The sequence below is a fragment of the Pseudorca crassidens genome, chromosome 1, assembly GCF_039906515.1.
Source record: "Pseudorca crassidens isolate mPseCra1 chromosome 1, mPseCra1.hap1, whole genome shotgun sequence".
Classification (NCBI taxonomy): domain Eukaryota; kingdom Metazoa; phylum Chordata; class Mammalia; order Artiodactyla; family Delphinidae; genus Pseudorca; species Pseudorca crassidens.
In genome coordinates, this window is record NC_090296.1 from 49,942,706 (window position 1) to 49,962,761 (window position 20,056).

The following is a 20,056-nucleotide window of genomic DNA, read 5'->3' on the forward strand; positions in this document are numbered from 1 at the left end:
TGTGTGGCCGTGCGGACATGGGTGCCTGCGGAACTTCACTGGCTTCTCAGAAGTCTCTGCCACCACGTGCTACAAGATTGAGAAGTGCATGGGCTTTTAAATTTGTTTTTGTTTATGTTTGATCATGAAAACATAATTCCCTCTAAGTTCCTCCAAAACAGAGTTATTGCCTTGCTTAAGAATTGGGTCCCTTTACTAATATCCTGGACAGTTTTGTCAGCTAGAGATGTAATTATACAAGGCTTCTACCTTTTTTGACACCTTCTGGCCAGTAAGTCAGTGATTTCCCAAATAAATTGAAGTTTTTTCATTCCTTGGACGTCTCATGATTTCTTCAGAGTTGTTTTAGTGACATGTTATGATGTCAACTAAATTTTACTTAACTTTTGATCCCAGTGATTAAGGGACCTTTTATTAAGGAACGTGTAGATTCCTTCCAACTGACATTCTACCAAACTGGCCAAGAACAACAGAGGGGACCTAAATATAAGAAACAGAATAGTTCTCTACCAAAGAATAAAGTCATACATGAAGATGATGTGCTTAAAGTGTAGGAAATTCTATATTACAGGTTAGCATATGCAGCCTCTCTGAACTATTTAATAAAACTAATTTCTAAGTCTTGACAGGATACCCAGAGCTCATATCAGAAACTTAGGGCCATTGGTTCTAGTAGATTTAACTAATTGCTAACATATCATTATTTAATGTTGTTGGCTTTTAGTTGATAAGTCATAAACAGCATGATCATGTATCCAGATCATATATTAGAGCAATTAACAGCAGCTAATTTTATAGAGTGCCTCCCTCTGACTCCCAAAAGTGTTCAGATTTTCATGATAAATCACGGGTCACCCTCGTCATAAAAGGCTCCTTGCTGCCTGCACAGAGACAGGAAGGGTGTGAGTCCCAAGGCACTCGGTGGGCTGCTCTGGGAGAGCCGAAGAGCTCTGTGTCCATTGTGGGGATGTATTTCTTAGGCTGTGGTCTTTGTTGTGATAGATTTCTGACGCCCTCATAAGGAGAGTGCACCTGACTGAGGATCAGTGGGGGAAAGGCACTCTCACTCCCAGGATGACCACGGACTTCGACTTGAGTCTGGACAACAGCCCTCTGCTGCAGTCTATCCACCAGCTCGACTTTGTGCAGATGAAAAGTGAGTGCCTGTGCCACCCCCCTGCCCAGTCATAGCAGTACCCCAAGTGGATCCTGGTGCTGGAAGCAGGATAAAGGCGGCTTGCCAGATTGCAGCAAACAAAAGGTAGCCTCCAGGTTTATAAATCAGCTGAGAGGTGGGAAAGTCCACACACACACACACACACACACACACACACACACACACACACACCTCCCTCTGGTTAATGTTACAAAAATCTGGAGTGGCTCCTGTCTTATCATGTAATAGAAATGTACCCTTTTAGCTGGGTGACCTGCCTCTCAGAAAGTCAGATAAATCCAGATCAACTCAATGCTTGCGTCTTTGAGAATCTTAGAGATTTCACGTGCTCAGCATTAGAGAATAGCTGACATAAAAAGAGGAAGAAAGAGAGAGAGCTGTACATAAAATCTTGTTACAGATAGTAACCCAGATATATTGATATAAATCAAGGGAGTTAGAATTGAGACTGCTTCCACAGGAGTAGAGATAGTGGCATACAATTGAGTGTAGATTAGCGGGAATTTGAGAGGATCAGTCAGCCTGCCTATAGTGGTCAGGAAAATGAGACCCTGGACACAGAAGGAAAATGAAAATATGAAATAAATTTTAACTTTTTAAACATTTTGGTCCATGCAATTAGGGGATATGGCAAGATCTGTTTGAGATTTGGGGTGGCTGAGGGGAAGTACAAGTACTTAAAATTATCTTAAGGAAAATAACTCTTTGAAAAAAAGCTAAAAACTCAAACCAAACATGCAATGATATTTTTATGGCAGTGTAAGTAATAGCCCATTTGAAAAATATTTCTGATTTTTTAAAACTTCTTATTGTGAAATAATTATACATTCACAGGAAGTTGCAGCAATATTAAGGAGAGGTCCCCTGTACCCTTCAGCCAGTTTCCATCAGTGGTTACATCTAGCGTTTAACTATCACGTAATATCAAAACCAGGAAATTGACATTGGTACAGTGTGTGTGTGTAGTTCTGTGCCATCAGGTCACATGTATAACCGCCTCTGCAATCGAGATACAGAACTCTTCCATCACCACAAAGATTTCCCTCCTGCTGCCTCTTTTAGTTACACCCACACGCCTCCCCTCCCCCATCCCCAATCCCTGGCAACCACTATCTGTCGTCTATCCCTCTAACTTTGTCATTTTCGGATCTTTTTTTAAAACTGAAGAAATTGATTTGCTCTTTGCTTCTCCCAATTTAAGCATCCGTGTAATAAATAACTTAGAATTCAGTGCTTTAACATTTTTGTTTCTTAAGAAAAATCTGCATGCGTCCTTTTATTAGACAGAGAGAGCCATATAACCCAGCGAGTGTTACGGCTGCAGACTACATCATGCAGTTACACTTATCCCTGTCCCTGGCACATGTACTTCCCTCATTTTTTTAATGGATTTTGACCCTCTTTTATTTTCAGTTTTCTCATCTTTTTGTTTCATATGTATTGCTTTGGGATAATGCCTTAATTTTCGAAGTAAGTAGTGTATAGATTATAAATAAAAATGCTTCGTTGTAGTAACAAAAATAGTTAGCATTTACTGACTGCCTACCAAACCAGACACACTCATAATTGCTTTCCATGGATTAACTCATTTTATTCGCACAATCCTAGTAGGCAGCTGAGGAAACTGAGGCACAGGAAGACTGGGTTACTTGCCTGAGCTCACCCAGCTAGCGAGTGGCAGGGCCGGGATTCAAACGCGGTGAGCATGTTTCCAGAACCCACACCTACAACTTCTGGTTTGTGCTGTAAAGTTAATGCCTTACTAAGTGGCTTCTTCAAGGAATAACTGAAGTCTTCTCTTAAACTTAAGAAATTTAACTTTTTGTTGCAGCAGTGCTTTCAAGCTTTAAAATTTTTTTTTCTTTAACACCTACACAGTAGCCTGTGATGTGTCACCATCCAAGTAGTATAGACAGCCTGAGGTAAAGCCCCCTTGATCAGCCTCTCTCTTTGCCCAGTTCCTTCAAGGAGGTAGAATCATTGAAAGGTTATGTCATAAGTAGCTCAGAGGAGAAAATGTGTCCCAAAAGGGCAATGTAAGGGCTTTTGGTGGAAGAGAAAAAAAAAAAAGAGCCAATCCAATTAGCCTTGGTGATGGGGCAGGAGGAGGGGCTGGTAGAGGATAGAAGCCTCAGGGCTTTCAGATGGTTTAATCAGCTGGAGAGCCCTCTCCTCCCCCATCCGTCCTGAGTCATGTCCATCTGCCATGGTGGGCTCCAGGCCAGCTGGCACGATGGTAACTATTGTACTGGAGTGAACTGGCCCTTCATCTGATGTGGGAACTGCAGGTTCACGTGTCGTGCATCACAGACCACATTCCTAAAGCATTCTCACTTGGCCATTTAGGGCTGCACACAGGAGTTAAGTGTGGACACGACTGTACACACAGGAGAGAATGTCACACACGCTAAAGGCCAAAACGCAGAGAGCTCTCGCAGCAAAAATTCACCTGGAACACAAAATTATCCAGAACAGTTATTTATGAATTTAATATAGCAGGTCATTTGGTATGAGAGTGGATTATTCCATTTTCCTTTTCAACACTTCATGTTAATTTAATTTACTTCTGTTAAGTATCCCTCTGCAGAGTTCATTTATAAGCTTTGCTTTGTGCTCATTAAGTTTAATTAATTCAGTGAGAGCCCAGTCCTCTTTAGAATCTGAATAATTTTTATCTGTCATGCTTTCAATGGAAAGAAAAAGCCAAAAGGTATGACACAGTAGAACTTGATTGACGGTAGTTAGGACTTCTCCTACTGGCCCCTTTGATATCTGTTAGTATATACACAACCTTGCCTTGTGTAGTGTTGGTCTTTTTATTTTCTTAGGGTATTCATAGTCAGTTTAATAAACTGTGCTTTCACAGCTTGTCAGTAAAAATATCTCAAGAAATTACACCCCAATATCCATGTACAAATTTAAGTAGCATTTGGAATGGTGTTAATCTGACCATTGTGAGACTAACAATACGTTAGTTTCAATATATGATATCTAATTGTGCGAAGTGGATTAGCAGAAACTTTAAAATATTTTCAAAGTTACTAGAAATATGTATTTAAAGCTATGATTCAGACTTACAGCTAGAATATCTGTTTAATGCCTGACTCAAAATCTGAGCATCTCTCTGGTTTTGAAATTTCATCTCAGGTGCCTTTTTTTTTTTTTCGGTACACGGGCCTCTCACTGTTGTGGCCTCTCCCGTTGCAGAGCACAGGCTCCGGATGCACAGGCTCAGCGGCCGTGGCTCACGGGCCCAGCCGCTCCACAGCATGTGGGATCTTCCCGGACCAGGGCACGAACCCGCGTCCCCTGCATCAGCAGGCGGACTCTCAACCACTGTGCCACCAGGGAAGCCTGCCTTTCTTTTTTTAATATCAAAGAAGATAGGTCTGTGGTTGGTTTTTAAATATTTCCACTTAGGCCAGCTGCTACTCAGCTAAAATGCATGGCCTAAAATTATTCTCTTATTAGTTAAGGATTTAACTGATCTGCTCTTTCTGATTCCATATCACCCTCAAGCAATTGAGATTTGAGTAGAGAATGCTGGTACCCTCTTTGTTCAAATATTCCTAAATTGTGATGGCATGTTTTCCAGTTGCATTTTGATTAGAAAATCATCTTACCCTCTTTCCAGACTATGGGAGTTGTGCTTGATCTCTCAGGCTTTTCTTTTGTAGAAAACAACTGATTAAACTTTGTTTTCTGTTTTTATTATGGAGTAATGAACACATTTTTCCTTAATTCTAAATTGCTATTTTCAACGCTTACCAGGCCATGGGAAGGAAATTTTAATGTTTTTTTTCCCAGTCTATCAAGGGCTCTGCTGCTTGGCTCAGAATAGATTTCAGACACCTACCCTCTCCCAGAAAAATATTACCCCAGAATTGCCTAAGTACACAAAGTGGTCCAAGGTTCATGAGTCAGTGCTGAAATGAAACCCAGTGTGTTCATTCCAGCCCAGGATGAAACATTGACCTGATGGTCTATCAAGCGTTTTTAGCACATAGACCAATGGCTGTTAATCCCTTGAGTGCCTCTACTCACATAAGGACACATTTATCTTCATTAACTAGTGTTGAATGTTAAAAGCCCTGAGTATGCACCAAGGTCATGGGCAAGGACAGTATGATCTGAACAGACCCTCCTATAAATCATGGAGAACGAATGCACAGAGCTTTGGCAGTGATAGGAATGAGCACGCATGCGGACTCGTGTGGAAGCTGTTCATGGTCTGAGGGCCTGGAATTTGTGTCCTCAAAGCCCGTGTTCACATTTATCCTTAGCAAAGTACTAGTGATAGCTTTCCAGAAACAGCCTGTCCTTCCTCTAAAGTCTAAACTTTCCTCAGATGCCATTTGTATTATTCAACCACCATAAAAAGGAAAGACAGTCTACAAAGGAACCTTCAGAGAACATGACGGAGTAAAATTGCTTTCCCAACCACCATAGCTCTTAAGGTGAAACGTTTCTTTAATCTATACCAGCAATTCTTGAGAAGCTTTATTGTTCACATTATAGGAACCAAAAATGTTTCATTCTCTTGGAATTAGGCCTTACACTTTCCGTCTCATTCACTATTACTGAACCCCAGACTGGAGAGGCAATAAAAACATCCAGCCCCTGGAACCAACAAGCTGGGCATCAAAACCCAGCTCTGCCACTGACTAGTGGTGAACTCTTTCTGTGTTTCAGTTTCTTTGTCTAAAATAGGGATAATAACAGTACCTACCTTGTGGGGTCGTGCTGAAAATTAAATGAGTGAACACATGTAAGCCTCTGCCCACAGTCTGGCCCTCAGCAGTGTTTCCACAGCACGGGATCTCTTTTCTCCCATTGTCCTCACCACACTCCTGTGAAACCTCACAGAGGAATTCTGGATGGTTGTGAGTGCTCTCAATCTGAAAAGTACTGGGAAGAGGGAAAAGTAAACAAATGTGAAAAACGTGAGAGATAATTTGAACTAGAATGGCCTTTAAAAGGTAAGACGTTTGAGGGCTTCCCTGGTGGTGCAGTGGTTGAGAGTCTGCCTGCCGATGCGGGGGACACGGATTCGTGCCCCAGTCCGGGAGGATCCCACATGCCGCGGAGCGGCTGGGCCCATGAGCCATGGCCGCTGAGCCTGCGCGTCCAGAGCCTGTGCTCTGCAGCGGGAGAGGCCACAACGGTGAGAGGCCCACGTACCGCCAAAAAAAAAAAAAAAGGTAAGACATTTGAAAACCTTGGTATAACAAGCCACTGTGGCAGAATTTAATTTTGAGATGAGGCTCCACCAGACCCCAGGGAAGTCAATAAGAACAGCTACCCTCCTGTGTCAAAGAGAATTTTTAGCCTGAAGCTTGATTTTACAGGCTAAAAGGATGCTGAGTACTAGAATTCTGATCAGGTCAGGGGAAACTAGTTCTTTAGGAAAAATAAAGATGTCCAGGAATGATCATGAAGGAGTTAAGATAGTTATTGTAGCTCCAACTATAGGAATTTCAATAAAATAAAACCTTCTCTCTCAGAGTTCAGCCCAGGAACTGTAATGCTGTCCATTTCCAAACCACAAGAGATAAATCCATTTGAAAATACTTTATATTCTTGTAGGTCGTTTATTTTATACCTAATAAAGTGAAAAAGGGTAATAATAATATAACACCCAGTATAAAATCCGTTGTTCTGAAATGCCACCCTTAGTCTTTGCTAATGAGGCTGTAATTATGTCCCATTTCCTTTTATATGCAACATCACTTTGGGGTAAATAAGGAAAAAGAAAAAATAATTCTCAGCACATTGAGAAATAGATTTAGATACATGCAAATGTTTCTGGGTTCCTTCCTTCTCTCTCTTCCTTTCTCTCTCTCTCTCTGTCTCTCACTTTGCTTTCTTTCTTTGCTTGTTTGTTTAAATTTGGGACACTGTTAAGATCTGAAGATTAGTGACTGGTTAGACTTTTTTCTCTCTTCTTGGCCTTTTAAAGTGTATCCACTGAGGACTTATGAATGAAGTTCACATGCTTTAATTATATATGACACCATGTATTTCAATTAATCTTTTAATTATACCTATGTCTATATGGGAAATTTGAGGTTTCTTATCAGAGACATTGCAAGTATTTGTATGATTCAAATTGAAAACATCTTGTGATCTTATTCTTTGATTTTAAAATTGATGAAATGTAAACTTGCCTGAAACATGAACAAAGGGAAAATGAAGACTGATAGGGCACATAATGAAATAGAGTCCAAGAAATTGTTGTTTTATGGAAGGCTGTAACCATTAGGCACAGCTAAGAGCAAATGTCCCCAGGGAGAATCGTTCCATGTCTCTAGAAGCCCTTTGAAGAATGGTTTGCTTAAACTTGTCAGATTTTACTCCACTGTTGATATGTTAAGATGTATTCTGTTTATACGGAAAAAAATTTAAATGACAAAGTAAGTTCCTAACTGGAATAACGACCTTAAGTTAACCTCCAATTACAACTCCTAGATGATACCTGTTACATGTAGATGGTCATTAGAATCATTCGAAGCAGTTCTGTCTTCTGTCTCCTCTTCCCAGCCAGTCCTGTAGTCTATGTATTGAACAAGGCAGTGCATTTATTTCCTTTCCTCCAATTCCAGATTTCCTCTGAGGCTGCAGAGCCATTGTTCCCTGATAAGATCCCACCTGAACCCTGTGCAATTGAAACTTGAAACGTTATTTCCCTTCCTAAACTGATGACCTCCAGTTACCTGGTGGTAATTTTGATTTAATTATGTTTGATCTGGTAACTCAGGCATGGTTTTCTTGTCATGTACCAGCCTTCTTAATTATAAGATAATAGACCTGCTTCACCTTCATATCACTTATAGTCACTGCTTTTGTTTTCTAGGTAATCCACCATAGAACCTGTTTTCTAAACTGCTGTTAAATTAACCATCTTAGTCAGGGTGACTGGCAAGGATATTTAATTCAGTGCATGACACTCCAAGTCCAGTTTTGGTACAGCATACCAGGTGTTCCACAGTTAACATTTGTTCACCTGAATGTCCCTGGACGTGGTCCACACCATTCTCTCCTGTGTTAAAGTGCTACAAAAATAAATTCATGTTCTGGTGCTGAAAAATAATTTTAAGCAGTTAGTAAAAACACTGCTCCCAGATGCATAAATTGAGTTCATATGTTAGGAGCTAGGATTATTCATTCGCTGACATTTCTATGTCTGTATGTCTGAAGGCTCAACTAATCTGCAGTTTTAAGTAATACAAGACTCAGCACAAAATGGGGGGGTTGGTATTGTGACTAGTAACACTGTGGCAGATTCTCACAAGGTCACAAGGACACTCTGACCTTCCCTGCCAGGCCCCATCTGTTCCCATACTCCTCCCTAGGTTCACAGTTGACTGCTCTACACCTACAGAAAGAACAGACTTGAGCTAGTGCCATTTTCAAGGTATAGCTGCTTTGAAAGAATGGTGTCAAATTCCTCAGAAGTTTCAAAACTGAGAAATCACTGTTTGTGTCACTTGGTACCAAATTTTCAAAAATCCAGAGCTATAGCTTCTTATGTGCACAAAACCTTGAGTGGAATCACTAATAAAAAATGATGGAACCTTAGAAATATAGTGGTTTCAGAGCTATTTCTCAGCATAGGCAGTTCCCATTTTATTAAATGTGGTTTAAGGCTCAGAATAAACTCTATGATAAATTCATCAGCCATGTTATGGGGGTGAAACAGGCTTCAGTGGGCTGGATGGGACATCCATTTCCTACGTGAAACACTTCTCTTAGGGGTGATATCTTCGGTGCTCAAGGGGGTGAGAACAGAGCCATTGTCTCCCCGCCAGGTAAGGTAGGAAGTACCACCATGAGCTGGGAAAAGGCAGCGCAGTAGACCAGAAACCACGGCCACTCCTGGAGACTCTAGGAGGGATCCTGTTCAGGCGCCCCCCACCTCCATACACCCCAGGCTAGCTGCTTAGCCCAGCCACTTGGCCTAAGGAAGGGCGTGCTTCTCATTCCTAGATACTGAAAATGTTGGCAGCTCGACAGAAGCCAGTGTTACACTAATTTCTGTTTAGCTTCCTCTCCAGTCCCAGCGACTCCCATCCTACAGCTGGAGGAGTGCTGCACCCACAACAACAGCGCTACGCTGTCCTGGAAACAGCCGCCCCTGTCCACGGTGCCCGCCGAAGGATACATTCTGGAGCTGGATGACGGCAATGGTGGTCAGTTCCGGGTAAGTGGAGAACCTACGGCTTGTCAGCCAAAACCGGTGACGACCTCGGAGGACCCACCAGGGAGTCTCCGACCCATCCCGGCAGGGCCTGCCTGCTCTTCATCTGAGGCCTGTTTTCTCCCTGTCCCATCAAAGAAGGACAAAGGAGTCCCTGAATAGAAACTGCTCCACTCTTCTGAAGAGAAAATATTGATACGTGCAGTACTGCCAGCTCTGGTGTCAGATTGCCTGCATTCAAGTCCCAACTCCCCCACTTGGCTCTGGGACTGTGCCCATTTCCCAGCTCTCTGAGCCTTCAGGTCCTCATTTGTAAAAAGGGGATGACAATAATATGTACCTCGTGCACTGTTGTTAAGAGCCACTTAGATAATTCATATAAAATTCTTAGCATACTGCGATCTCAGACCCCGGTCTACTGAGTATCCCACTGACAAGTTGTCATTTTAAGGCTGTGCTTTTGATGCAAATTATTTTTACTCATTACATCAGCATAATGTTGCAACGTGTACAGCTAAAGAGAGAGGCATCTGCCTAACCTATGCTAAGGATGCATTATGCTAGGATTTATTTTAAGCTTTTGAAATGTCATTCTTCCTCCCTTCCCCGTTTCCTCCCTCTTCCTTCTGTACTGTGGTGAAAATCTGAATACTCATGATTTCCCTTCCTAAACTTCAAAACTCCTATGCTTTGTGACAGTTTCTGAAGTTATCAGTGGGTTATAAACATAGCATAGAGACCACTGCATGTTTTCAAACCTGTTTTTTACAAATCATACTGATGAATAAAGAGCTCAGTAGGTATAATATACTGAATAAATGCCAATAATAATAATAAGCATAATGCTAACTGTAAGTACCCAGTTTTCATCTTTTAAGCCCTATCTGCTAATAACTAGCATTCCGTAAGCTGCCAGACCCATGCTAAACACAAGGCACTACGCTAGTCAGTTTGCACGTATGACCTCATATAATCCTCACACCAGCCTCATAAGGTAGGTATTTTTGTCCCCATTTTACAGAGAAGGAAACTGAGGCTAAAAGAGGTCAGTTCAGTGCCCAGTAGCTCACAAGATGAGCTCAGATCAGGCAGACCCCAAAGCACCTGCTCCTGTCCACCCTGCAACATTGCCTCCTGACCAGCCCCGGGCAAGGGTTGGAGTTAAATGGTGGCCTGTTCTTTTCTGCCCCTCAGGAAGTGTATGTTGGAAAGGAGACCATGTGCACCGTGGATGGTCTTCACTTCAACAGCACATACAATGCTCGCATCAAGGCCTTCAACAAAACAGGAGTCAGCCAGTACAGCAAGACCCTGGTCCTCCAGACGTCCGAGGGTAAGGCCCTTCAGCAGTATCCCTCAGAGCGAGAACTGCGAGGCATCTAGAATGGCTGGCAAGCCCGGAGGTAACCCCACCACTGCCCACATTCGCAAGTGTTTCCATGACTTGCCCTGCATTCTGGCACAGAGCCGCTGTTTCTCTCCTGCCTTTAGCGAGCCCATGGTATGTGGACGTGATCAAACCAAAGAGTCCACAGCGGCAGTTCCAATGGCCTTGGCCGGCGGCTTCCTTTGATAACGCTCTAAATAAGCTGCAGCGGAAGAAGCTGAAAAGTGAAGGCCTCAATGTGCCGCGGTGTGTGAGACAGATGTATGTAGGCTCTAGGGCAGGCTCCCATTCTCCACGATACACACCACTGGCCAGTTTTGCCCAGACGATTCTCAATTGCTTTGTAGCGCTGGCTTGTGTCTGAGGGCGGGGCTGAGGTCCTTTCCAGCTGCGGATTTATCTGACTGAACGTGTTTCCAAGGGGTGTGGGGCGCAGGAGCCTTTCCGAGAGGGCCTGTCGGCCACTCCTGGCTTAACCAGCAAGTTCCGTTTCACACGCTGGGACCGAGGCTCCCCGTGGGCACCAGCCAGGAAGAGGCCAGCGCCTCTGCGTTACCTCGCCATTTTCACCTTTGCCAGTCCCTCTAGGCTTGGTTAGGCTGCCCGGGGCCTCCGCACAAGGTCCATCTCCAGACAACTTTCGCTTCTTGGCTATACTGTAAATATTTTGGCCATCAAAGGCAAGCCATCCATGTCAGGAGAGGGGCTTGCATTTGATGGCCAGGTATAACCTCTGAGGCTGTTAACATTTTCACTCTAAAAGCAATTGCAACACATGAAATGAAACTTATGACGTATTTGTGGTCGGTGCCAAAGCATTTTCAGACCTTCTGGGTGTCACTTTAATCATAGAAGCCACCCCCATCCCATGGCATTCTCCGTAACTTCCCTCTGCAGAACTGATTGTGTTGATTTTGCTCACATTCAAAATGTTAGCAAAAAGAACTGTGCTCCACTTCCCACAAACCTCAGCATGTGCCAGTCACCCCTAAAATGGTTCACATGGTTAAAAATAAGCACAACTTCAAATCCCACAGCAAGGTTGAAAGGCCCCTAGTTGTGAAAACCACACTTGGGGAGCACTTGTAAGTCTGAATGATGCTACTCAAAGAGAAGGATCTGGTGAAGGGGAAATGCCCACATACCTATCCCGCTTTGGGTTATAGGGATGTGGCAGCCGAGCCTCCCCTGGGATGATCATTTTAGCAACTTCTCTCTGGGAAGAGACCTGTCAGCTGAGAGCAATTGCCTCTTTTCCCAAAGCACCATGCTAGATGCTAAAGCCCTCCAGAAGTGTTCCTAGGTGCAATGCAGAAGGCCCTTGATGGGGATGGCCTTGTTTCCCATGTGTGTACAAAGCGGTTTGATTGAAGAGTGAAGTGCATGCTATCAGAGCAGGGTGACAATCTGCAGCAGCGTTGTTAATCTGTGTCACCAGACCTATGGGAAAACTATTTCTATTCATAATGCATCATGGAAATCATACTATTCTGCTAAAATCAGTTATTAGCATAGCAGCCTGAGCACTTATGTCTCTCTTTTCATCCTGCAGGAGGATGTAGTTTCTAAGTTTCGATTAATGTTCATAAGATTATGGTGTCTAATAAATTACAGGATTGGAACTGCGATCCTTGGTACCACAGTCACAGAACTGGGGGTCATTTTCTAAAAGAAACTAACGGAACAAGTCCTCTTCCAACAAAGAAACTGTACTGTAGAAATTAATTTCCTCCATGAATTTTATATATTGTGTACAAATATAAGGTATGTATCTAAATACAAAGAAAACCCTATCATCGTGTAGATATCAGTATTCTCTGTTACTGCACAGAAGTGATTTTCTCATGATGAAATAAAGTTCACACACATACTTTCTCCATAACTTTGGTTTGTTCTATTTGTTTCTCCCTCATTCTAATTCATTCCAACAGTGAGACAAGATTTAGAAAGCAAGAAAAAATATAACGAATAGCTTATTAGGAAAAAACAGATTTGATCGATCTGTAACAATTGAGAAAGCCTGTAGAACTAAAGAATTATACCTCTTTTTTTTGTTTTTTAGAAAGCAATGAGAAAAATGCCATTAACAAGAGTTTTAATAAGTTAACTGAACTTATACTTTATTAATCTTATTTCTTACCATTCCTGGAAAGATTTGCTTTGGAGATTTTTTTTCTTTGCTACTGTTGTGGGTGATGGGATGGTTGGTTTGCTTTCTACTTTAATAAAATCTTTTATGTTCTTTTTAGCAAGAGTTGACCCCTTTCCAAGGTTCAAAATAAAAAGTCTGTATCACAGAAGGGTACGATCTCGTATGTGATAGCAAGTCTAACTCGTATTTACATGCATTTAGTCCAAGGTTTAAATCACCTATCACTTATACTCTCTGAACTATTAGAGAACCTTCTGCTGACCTAAAGGTAACTTTATGCAGGGGAGATCAAATGTCCACATTGTTGTGAATTCTGACCTTTTTTTTCAAAAGCAAATTTGTTTGTCTATTTGTTGGGCAGTATTTGATAAGTGTCTGATATGGGTATAGAGTGTTGAGCAGAGGTCACCCCAGCTGTCACGGAGCTCACAGTCTAGGAAGAGAGACAGGCCTTAAAGAAATAGACATGCAAATATTGCATACTTACAAATTACGATAAACACTGTGAGAGAAGGAAAAGGGACCGTAAGGAAGACATAATTTATATAAGGGAATCAGTCAGGAAGACAATGAAAAATAATTTAATGCAATGGAATTATAAAGAATGTGTTATCAAAAGAGAAAAGGAAAGGAAAACAAATTAGTATATGAGTTCAAGTTTGCTTAGTTCCCTGAAAGCAAAGTTCTTGGGAATGTACCTAACACAGCCATGAGAATAAGGCCAGTTGCAGATCTAAACCAAATTACCCTGACTTAAGAAGAAACTGAACTGTAAGCAATTAATAATTTTAATGAAATTTTAAAATAAGGCCCACAACCTGGTTGTATATATCTTTAAAGTAATTCATTTAATAGCTGTGATGGCTGTGTCACGGTCTCTGAAACCAGCTACAAAAGAGTATTTGTTTAAAATATTATGTGACAAGGCCTTGTTAATACATAGAGTTCTAGGGCTCATTCTGTGTCTGGGAGACTATCCTCCTGCCCCCCACCCCAAAGAAAAATAGACATGGGTGAGAATAGGACGGAAAAATTTTTGTTCATTTTTCTCTATTTTCCTTCTACCTACCTAAACAGACTACTTTTTTTTTTCTTCTTTTCAAATCTGGAGAAAAAATAAGATAGACCAAAGATAATATTCCTGGTGCTCAAATAATTCACTGAGACTATTATCTGGCTGGAGAAAGGTCTTTCTCTGACTTCCCTCAGCTCTCAGAGCCAGGCAACTACTTCACACAGCCTTCTCAGCACAGGAGGAGCTGCAGCTCACCAATCCTTCAGGGGAATTAGAACACAGAGGGTTGCACCTTCTGTGCAAAAAATACTCTTTAATCCAAATCTTTGCGAAAAAGATCATTTCACTGGACACATTCTTAGAAGTAGAATTACTAGACTAAAGAGTATGAACGTTTTTAAGCCCTTGATCTATGTTTGCAAATTGCTTTCCGGATCGATTTTACACCAGAAATGTATGAGCCGTTCCATTTTTAATATCACCTTAATTCTACTATTTAGAGTTTAATTTCGACTAACAAGCAGCCTCTTCTAAAAGTAAAACTGTTTCTAACAGAGGGTTTTTTAATTCATATTTTCATAGACATAATATTCTGATTGTCTTACATCTAATAGCTACATGAAATACAACACACTACAGGGAAAATGAACATGATCTAAAGGGAAGGAGAGACTTCTCAGAGAAGGGAGAGAGAGAAATCCTAACAGAGGGAATAACTGTAGGTAAGGTAAAAACTTCAAATTATGCCTTGAGCTGACTTTGCAAAGGAGGCCCCATTCACTCAAAAACATTAATTGAGCGAGCCGATTTGACACTCACAGCGATGCATACAGCATGGCCCTGCCCAGTGACTATGGGCTTTACTCTTCCTCCTTCCCTGAACTCCATGGCACCTGGCTCAGAGTGCCTAAAACTGTGGTACCACCTCACCCCTCGAGAACTAAGATTTCCACCCTACAGTGTAGGCAGTCATCTTACAGTCAAGATGGAAGCAACAATGACCTGTGATTGGTAGGAAAAGGAAGGACAGAGTTCAGGCACAGAAGCTCCTACGTTGTTCTCACGGCAGAGCCCTTGGTGTCACTCGGCTCTCCCGCTTTTTATGCACGATTCCGCTGAGCTCACTGACCCATTTGCAAAGATCACAGCAGACCGGAAACCTCACATTAGAAGAGAAAGGAATTTGGTATAGAAGTGAATTGAGGCTGTTGGCAGTACTGAGCAAGGAAGGTAACTGGAAAAACTGTGAACAATCCAAAAAAAAAAAGGGGGGGAGAGAAAGAGAACGTTCTGTAGCATATGCTCAGAAAGTCAGAAAGTATATAATGCATTTTAGAAAGATTTCCACCTAATACATTTAAAAGTCAGTATATATTCTGGAACTCTTGATAATGGAGTATTAAGTATATCAGAAGGCTTTATGGAATTACAGTATAAGTACCCCCCCAAAAAACATACTATGGTAATTTTGTGTAGAGCTTCCAAGAACTTTCTTCTTTGCCCATTAAAAGATTCCATGAAAAAAGACAGCAATTTGAAAGCCAGCAAATATTTTTAGGATACTGAAATCCAGCAGAGGAATTGTATAAAAGCTATCCATTTACTATAAGGTCCTAAAAATAGGGATTCTTTTCTCTTCACCCTAAGACTGCTATATACCTCTGTACCCACTGCTATTGTTTAAACCTCCCTTCTGTTCTGTTGCTGCAACATTCCAGATTTGCCCTATGTATTACTTTCCCATTGCTGCTTTAACAAATTACCACAAGCTTAGCAGCTTAAAACAACACAGATTTATCACCTTACAGTTCTAGAGATCAGAATCCTAAATGGGTTTCACTGGGCTAAAAGTGAGGTGTCAGCAGGACTACGTTCCTTGGAGGTGGTTCTAGGGGAGAATCTGTTCTGTTTCTTTCCCAGCTTCTAGAAACCACCGGCATCCCTTGGCTCACGGCCCCTTCCTCCATCTTCAAAGCCAGCAGCGTAACGTCTTCCAATCTCTTTCTGACTCTAACCCTCCTGTTTCCCTTTTATAAGCATCCTTGTGATTTATTACCTTGGGCCCACCTGCATAGTCCAGGATAATCTCCCATCTCAAGATCCTTAACTTAGTCACATCTGCAAAGTTCCTTTTGGCATGTTAGGTGCCATAGTCACAGATTCCAGGGATTATGACATGGAGATCTTTTGACGGGCCATTGTTCTGCCTACCACACTCTATAAGGAAAGTGTTATTATTATTCCACTCTACATATAGGAAAACGGAGCCTTCCCTCTCCTGTCCTGGGAGAGGATAAATGACGTGCCAGGTCTGGGCCTTTCAGCTCCAATGCCCAGCACAGTACACTTTGATGCTGACATTCAAACAGTGCTATTTGCACTCAACCAAAAAGAGGAAAAGAGCAAAAACTACCCTAAGTCTGTTTGCTAGATGTCTGAAGACAGCTTGTAGAAGCAGTACTGTGTAGCTGCCTCACATGTTCATCCAGAAACCCCAGGCAGAAATTGGACTTTAACCCTTTCAGTCATGTTAGACTTTTGCTCTAAAGAACAATATTCCTGCTTTAAGAAGGAGATGTGAGAATGACTGTCATTTCCAGTATCCAAGCACGTCCTTGGGTCCTGTCCGGGTTGAGCTTCTCTCCAACGTTGACACTTTCAGCTGGCAGTGATGGGTCACTGCCTGGGAAGGAAAAGGATGTCAGAGCCACATCTTTGAGGTCCTTGAAATACCCCACCAAGTGAGGTCTGGGACTGGGAGCCCTGCTCGGGTTGAAACCACAGAGCTATTTATTCACAGAAGCTCTCAGCCTTCCAGATCTCAACTGTGAGGAAAAGTGGGAAGCATAATCAGGGATCATGAGAGAATCAGGCTGTAGATAAGGCTGTAAATTGTAGCATTCTCTGCACACAGGTGCTCAGAGCACTGAGCAAAAGTGCTCTCAAGCATTGTCTTACTTGAACAGCCATAAAAGCCATCTCCCCAATGCTTTCCAGGACTGTTTTATCTAATGACAACAAAAGGGTTGGGACTCTTGAAATCACATCTTAGAAACTGCTTTCTAAAAGGGGACATAGAAGGTGTTATTCATAAAGAGTAAAATGCCTTTTTCTTTCGCATTAGGCTCTCAGCATCACAGCACCCTTTCCAGTGTGCTAGCTTCTTGTCCCACACATCACAGAAAATAACCCAGAGAATATCCAGTGATGCAGGCAGAATACAGGCCCAGAATGACCCCAGATGCATCTGTTCAAAAGTCTCTTTGCAGATATTTTATAGTGATTTGGGGCCAGGATAAGTGCTGTACTCTTAAACCTTAATGTACTGAAACACACGCCCACCCTACTTCCCACCAGAGAACATGTAACCTTGTGGAGGGAAAAGAACCTCATCTGATCTCAGCCTGCCCACCTTGTGTGGTCAGAATCCCAAAGGGGAGGGTGACGTATTTGCCTTTCAATTCCTAACCACCACAGTCCACGGAACCACTCTATATAGACAAGAAAGATTCATCCTCAGTATAATGCAGGGTGTGGAGAATGATAATTAGGTCCTCCACACAATCCTTGGTCACCCCTGAGACCACTGAAATGTGCCCCATGGCCTATAGCATCGACCTTACGTTTTATACGTTTCCAAGGCACAAAAGAGAGCAATGGCCTTGTCAGCCCCCAAATTTTATCTACCAGGAATTGATCTGCCTGGGGCCCTTATCCTGTCCCATCACAGGTGGCAGTGTGACTTAGATGTGTCCCTTAATCTCTCTGGACTTCACGGTTTTGTTTGGCGGGGGGGGGGGGGGGGGGATCGTTTTGTCTCTAAAACTATAGACTTAGAGCAGATGACCTTAAGTTCTTTACAGTTAATACCCCCTGGCTTTCTTCTGTGGCTTCTCTCTTCAAAATCACGGCCGAAAGCTGCTACTATTTCAGGAAATGCTATGGACTGGCGTAGCCGCCTCCTACTTCCCCCAGGGGTTCTAGTGGGTCTCAGAGGTTGCCTGTGACACTGAAAATTCAACACTAGTAGGAAGTAGCCGGTAAAGGATCACACAAGGAAAAGCGTGTGGTCCACTCTGCCTCGGCTGTAGTTTTCATGACTCCGAGCACCAGAGCCGTCCCTGCAACCCCAACTAAAAGTATCTAGTTAGAGGGATATGCATTTCCAGGACAAATTCCTCAAGGTAGGTAAACCATACCTGAACAAATCCAGGTAGATTTTATGAAATCCAAGGTGAGAGGCATCGTGACAGCTTTCAGAGCCCAGAAAAGAGGTGCTTTGCTCTTTCTAATTTTGACAACATGCACGACATCCCAGAGAATTGCCTGATTTTCCATAAGACCGAATTGGATCCAAACCCTATTTTCGCCTTTGGAGAATGTGCTTTGCACTTGACACTCTGGGGAGCAGTTTAGTCCTTTGGAATCTTTTGTATCTCTTTGAAATATAGGAATTTTCAGTTCTTCTGATGATAGTTCCTTATGAATCATGCCCTGGTGTTCTAACTTGGAGTGGAGGACTTGGTGACAGAGTGTGCAGCTGTCCCAAGGGTGGAAAGAGCCTGTTGCCTTTCTTCTTTTAAAAGGAGCTTTTCAGAACGGAAGTGTTTCTCACTTCTCAACTGCAGTTAATGCCACACTTAAGAAAGATTATAATACCACCTTTCACTGTAAATTATGTACCAGTGGGACATAACTGTGACTTTGGATGCTTATTAGATCATTTAAGGACACTCAACCCCTTCATTCATTTCTTTGTCTCTTTTCAAGTCTTCCCAACAAAAGCAAATTATTTTACAGCTGGTTTATAATTGAACTGAAACTCATCTTTAACGCTGCTCGTGCAGCTCTTAGTGACATATCTTGCCTTACTGTACTCTGAAATACAACCATCTTGTTGAACCAGCATCCAAGGACTGCTTAAGTTATGAAGCTGTTCACTACCAGACAGGAAGATAACCAAGAATTCCACCAGAGCACAAAAGAAGCTGGGTTAGCATATGGAATCCCTGTCAGTTTGCCTTTCCTCTTTGAATTCCAAAAATAATACCTCAAAGACTGTACTTTACGTTTCCAAATATTCCACATCTGTAGAAATCTTTAGTGCACTGTACATGTTAGAATCAGTCAAGAAACTCTACCCTCAGAAGTATAAAAACCAATTAGTAGTATAAGATACAGATTTTCTCTAAATATGGTCCGTTCTCCTCCCAACTTCATGTGTCCCATTTCCCAGCTGCTCAGGTTTAATGCAATGTCTGCTAATGAACAAATAAAATAAATATACAGTGAGGCAAAAAAGGAGCACACCACTTAAATATTCTTTTTTTGCCTCAAACCCAAAAGTCAGTAAATAATAAGTGTGGTGTCCAGCCAATCTTTGCTTTGATGATTCTTGATTACTTCTTCCAAGCAGAGGCCCCAACTCCAGAGTCCAGCCAATCCAGGTGGGAAGGGAAAGCAGTCCAGGCAAAGGCAAGAGGAGAGTGATGGTCACTGACAGAGTTGAGGGAAAGTGTGTCTCGTCACACTCCCATTATAAACACTGTCCTCATCCCAGAGTTACTGATATGCCCGGAGCTGCCACACCAGTATTCCGTTGGCGTTCTGTTTCCCGTTGCTCTTTCCTGCTAAACTGCTTTTTGCTCAGCAAAGCTCTTCAGCAGACAGGATCACTCTATGTGATGAAACATGACAAAAAAATTAAAAATCTTTGAAGGGGCTATTTTTCTTCCTCCAGCGACCTATACGTGAAAAATTAATAATAGTTATCCTGGTTATTAGCTATGACCTGAAACATAGCTTCATATCATGTATTCTGAAAAAAGCACTAACCCAATTCCTCTTTGTCGTGACTGACAGAATATTAATGGCTGAAAAGCCTTCTCCAGATCTCAGTAATTGTGCTTTGAAGGAGAGGTAAGGAAGTGGCATGTACATCCTTCCTGCATCCTGGGTATAACACAGAATACACTCTTGGGTAGCTATGTGTAGGCTCAATGTTAGTTGTGTGATTTGGCTAAACATGGGTGTGGCACCACTGTTCCCAATGTTGTCTTACTGTCTTTGGTTCATGTCTTTGAACATGTCCAGAGGGGCACGATGAGGAGAGTAAAGATTTGAAATCC

General features: G+C 42.2%; 1 protein-coding gene across 6 annotated transcripts in view; it reads left to right on the top strand.

Annotated features, from left to right (window-relative positions):
• Positions 1–20,056, top strand: part of TRIM9 (tripartite motif containing 9) — a 112,220-nt gene that overhangs the window by 78,669 nt on the left and 13,495 nt on the right. For 4 of the 6 annotated variants that reach the window (XM_067736001.1, XM_067735952.1, XM_067735968.1 and 1 more), the window contains exons 5-7: positions 1,003–1,156; positions 9,220–9,377; positions 10,569–10,707. In XM_067736001.1, the coding sequence (XP_067592102.1) occupies positions 1,003–1,156; positions 9,220–9,377; positions 10,569–10,707 (451 nt within the window). The remainder of the gene's footprint in view (positions 1–1,002; positions 1,157–9,219; positions 9,378–10,568; positions 10,708–20,056) is intronic. The other 2 variants (XM_067735958.1, XM_067735990.1) reach the window with 1 other exon arrangement.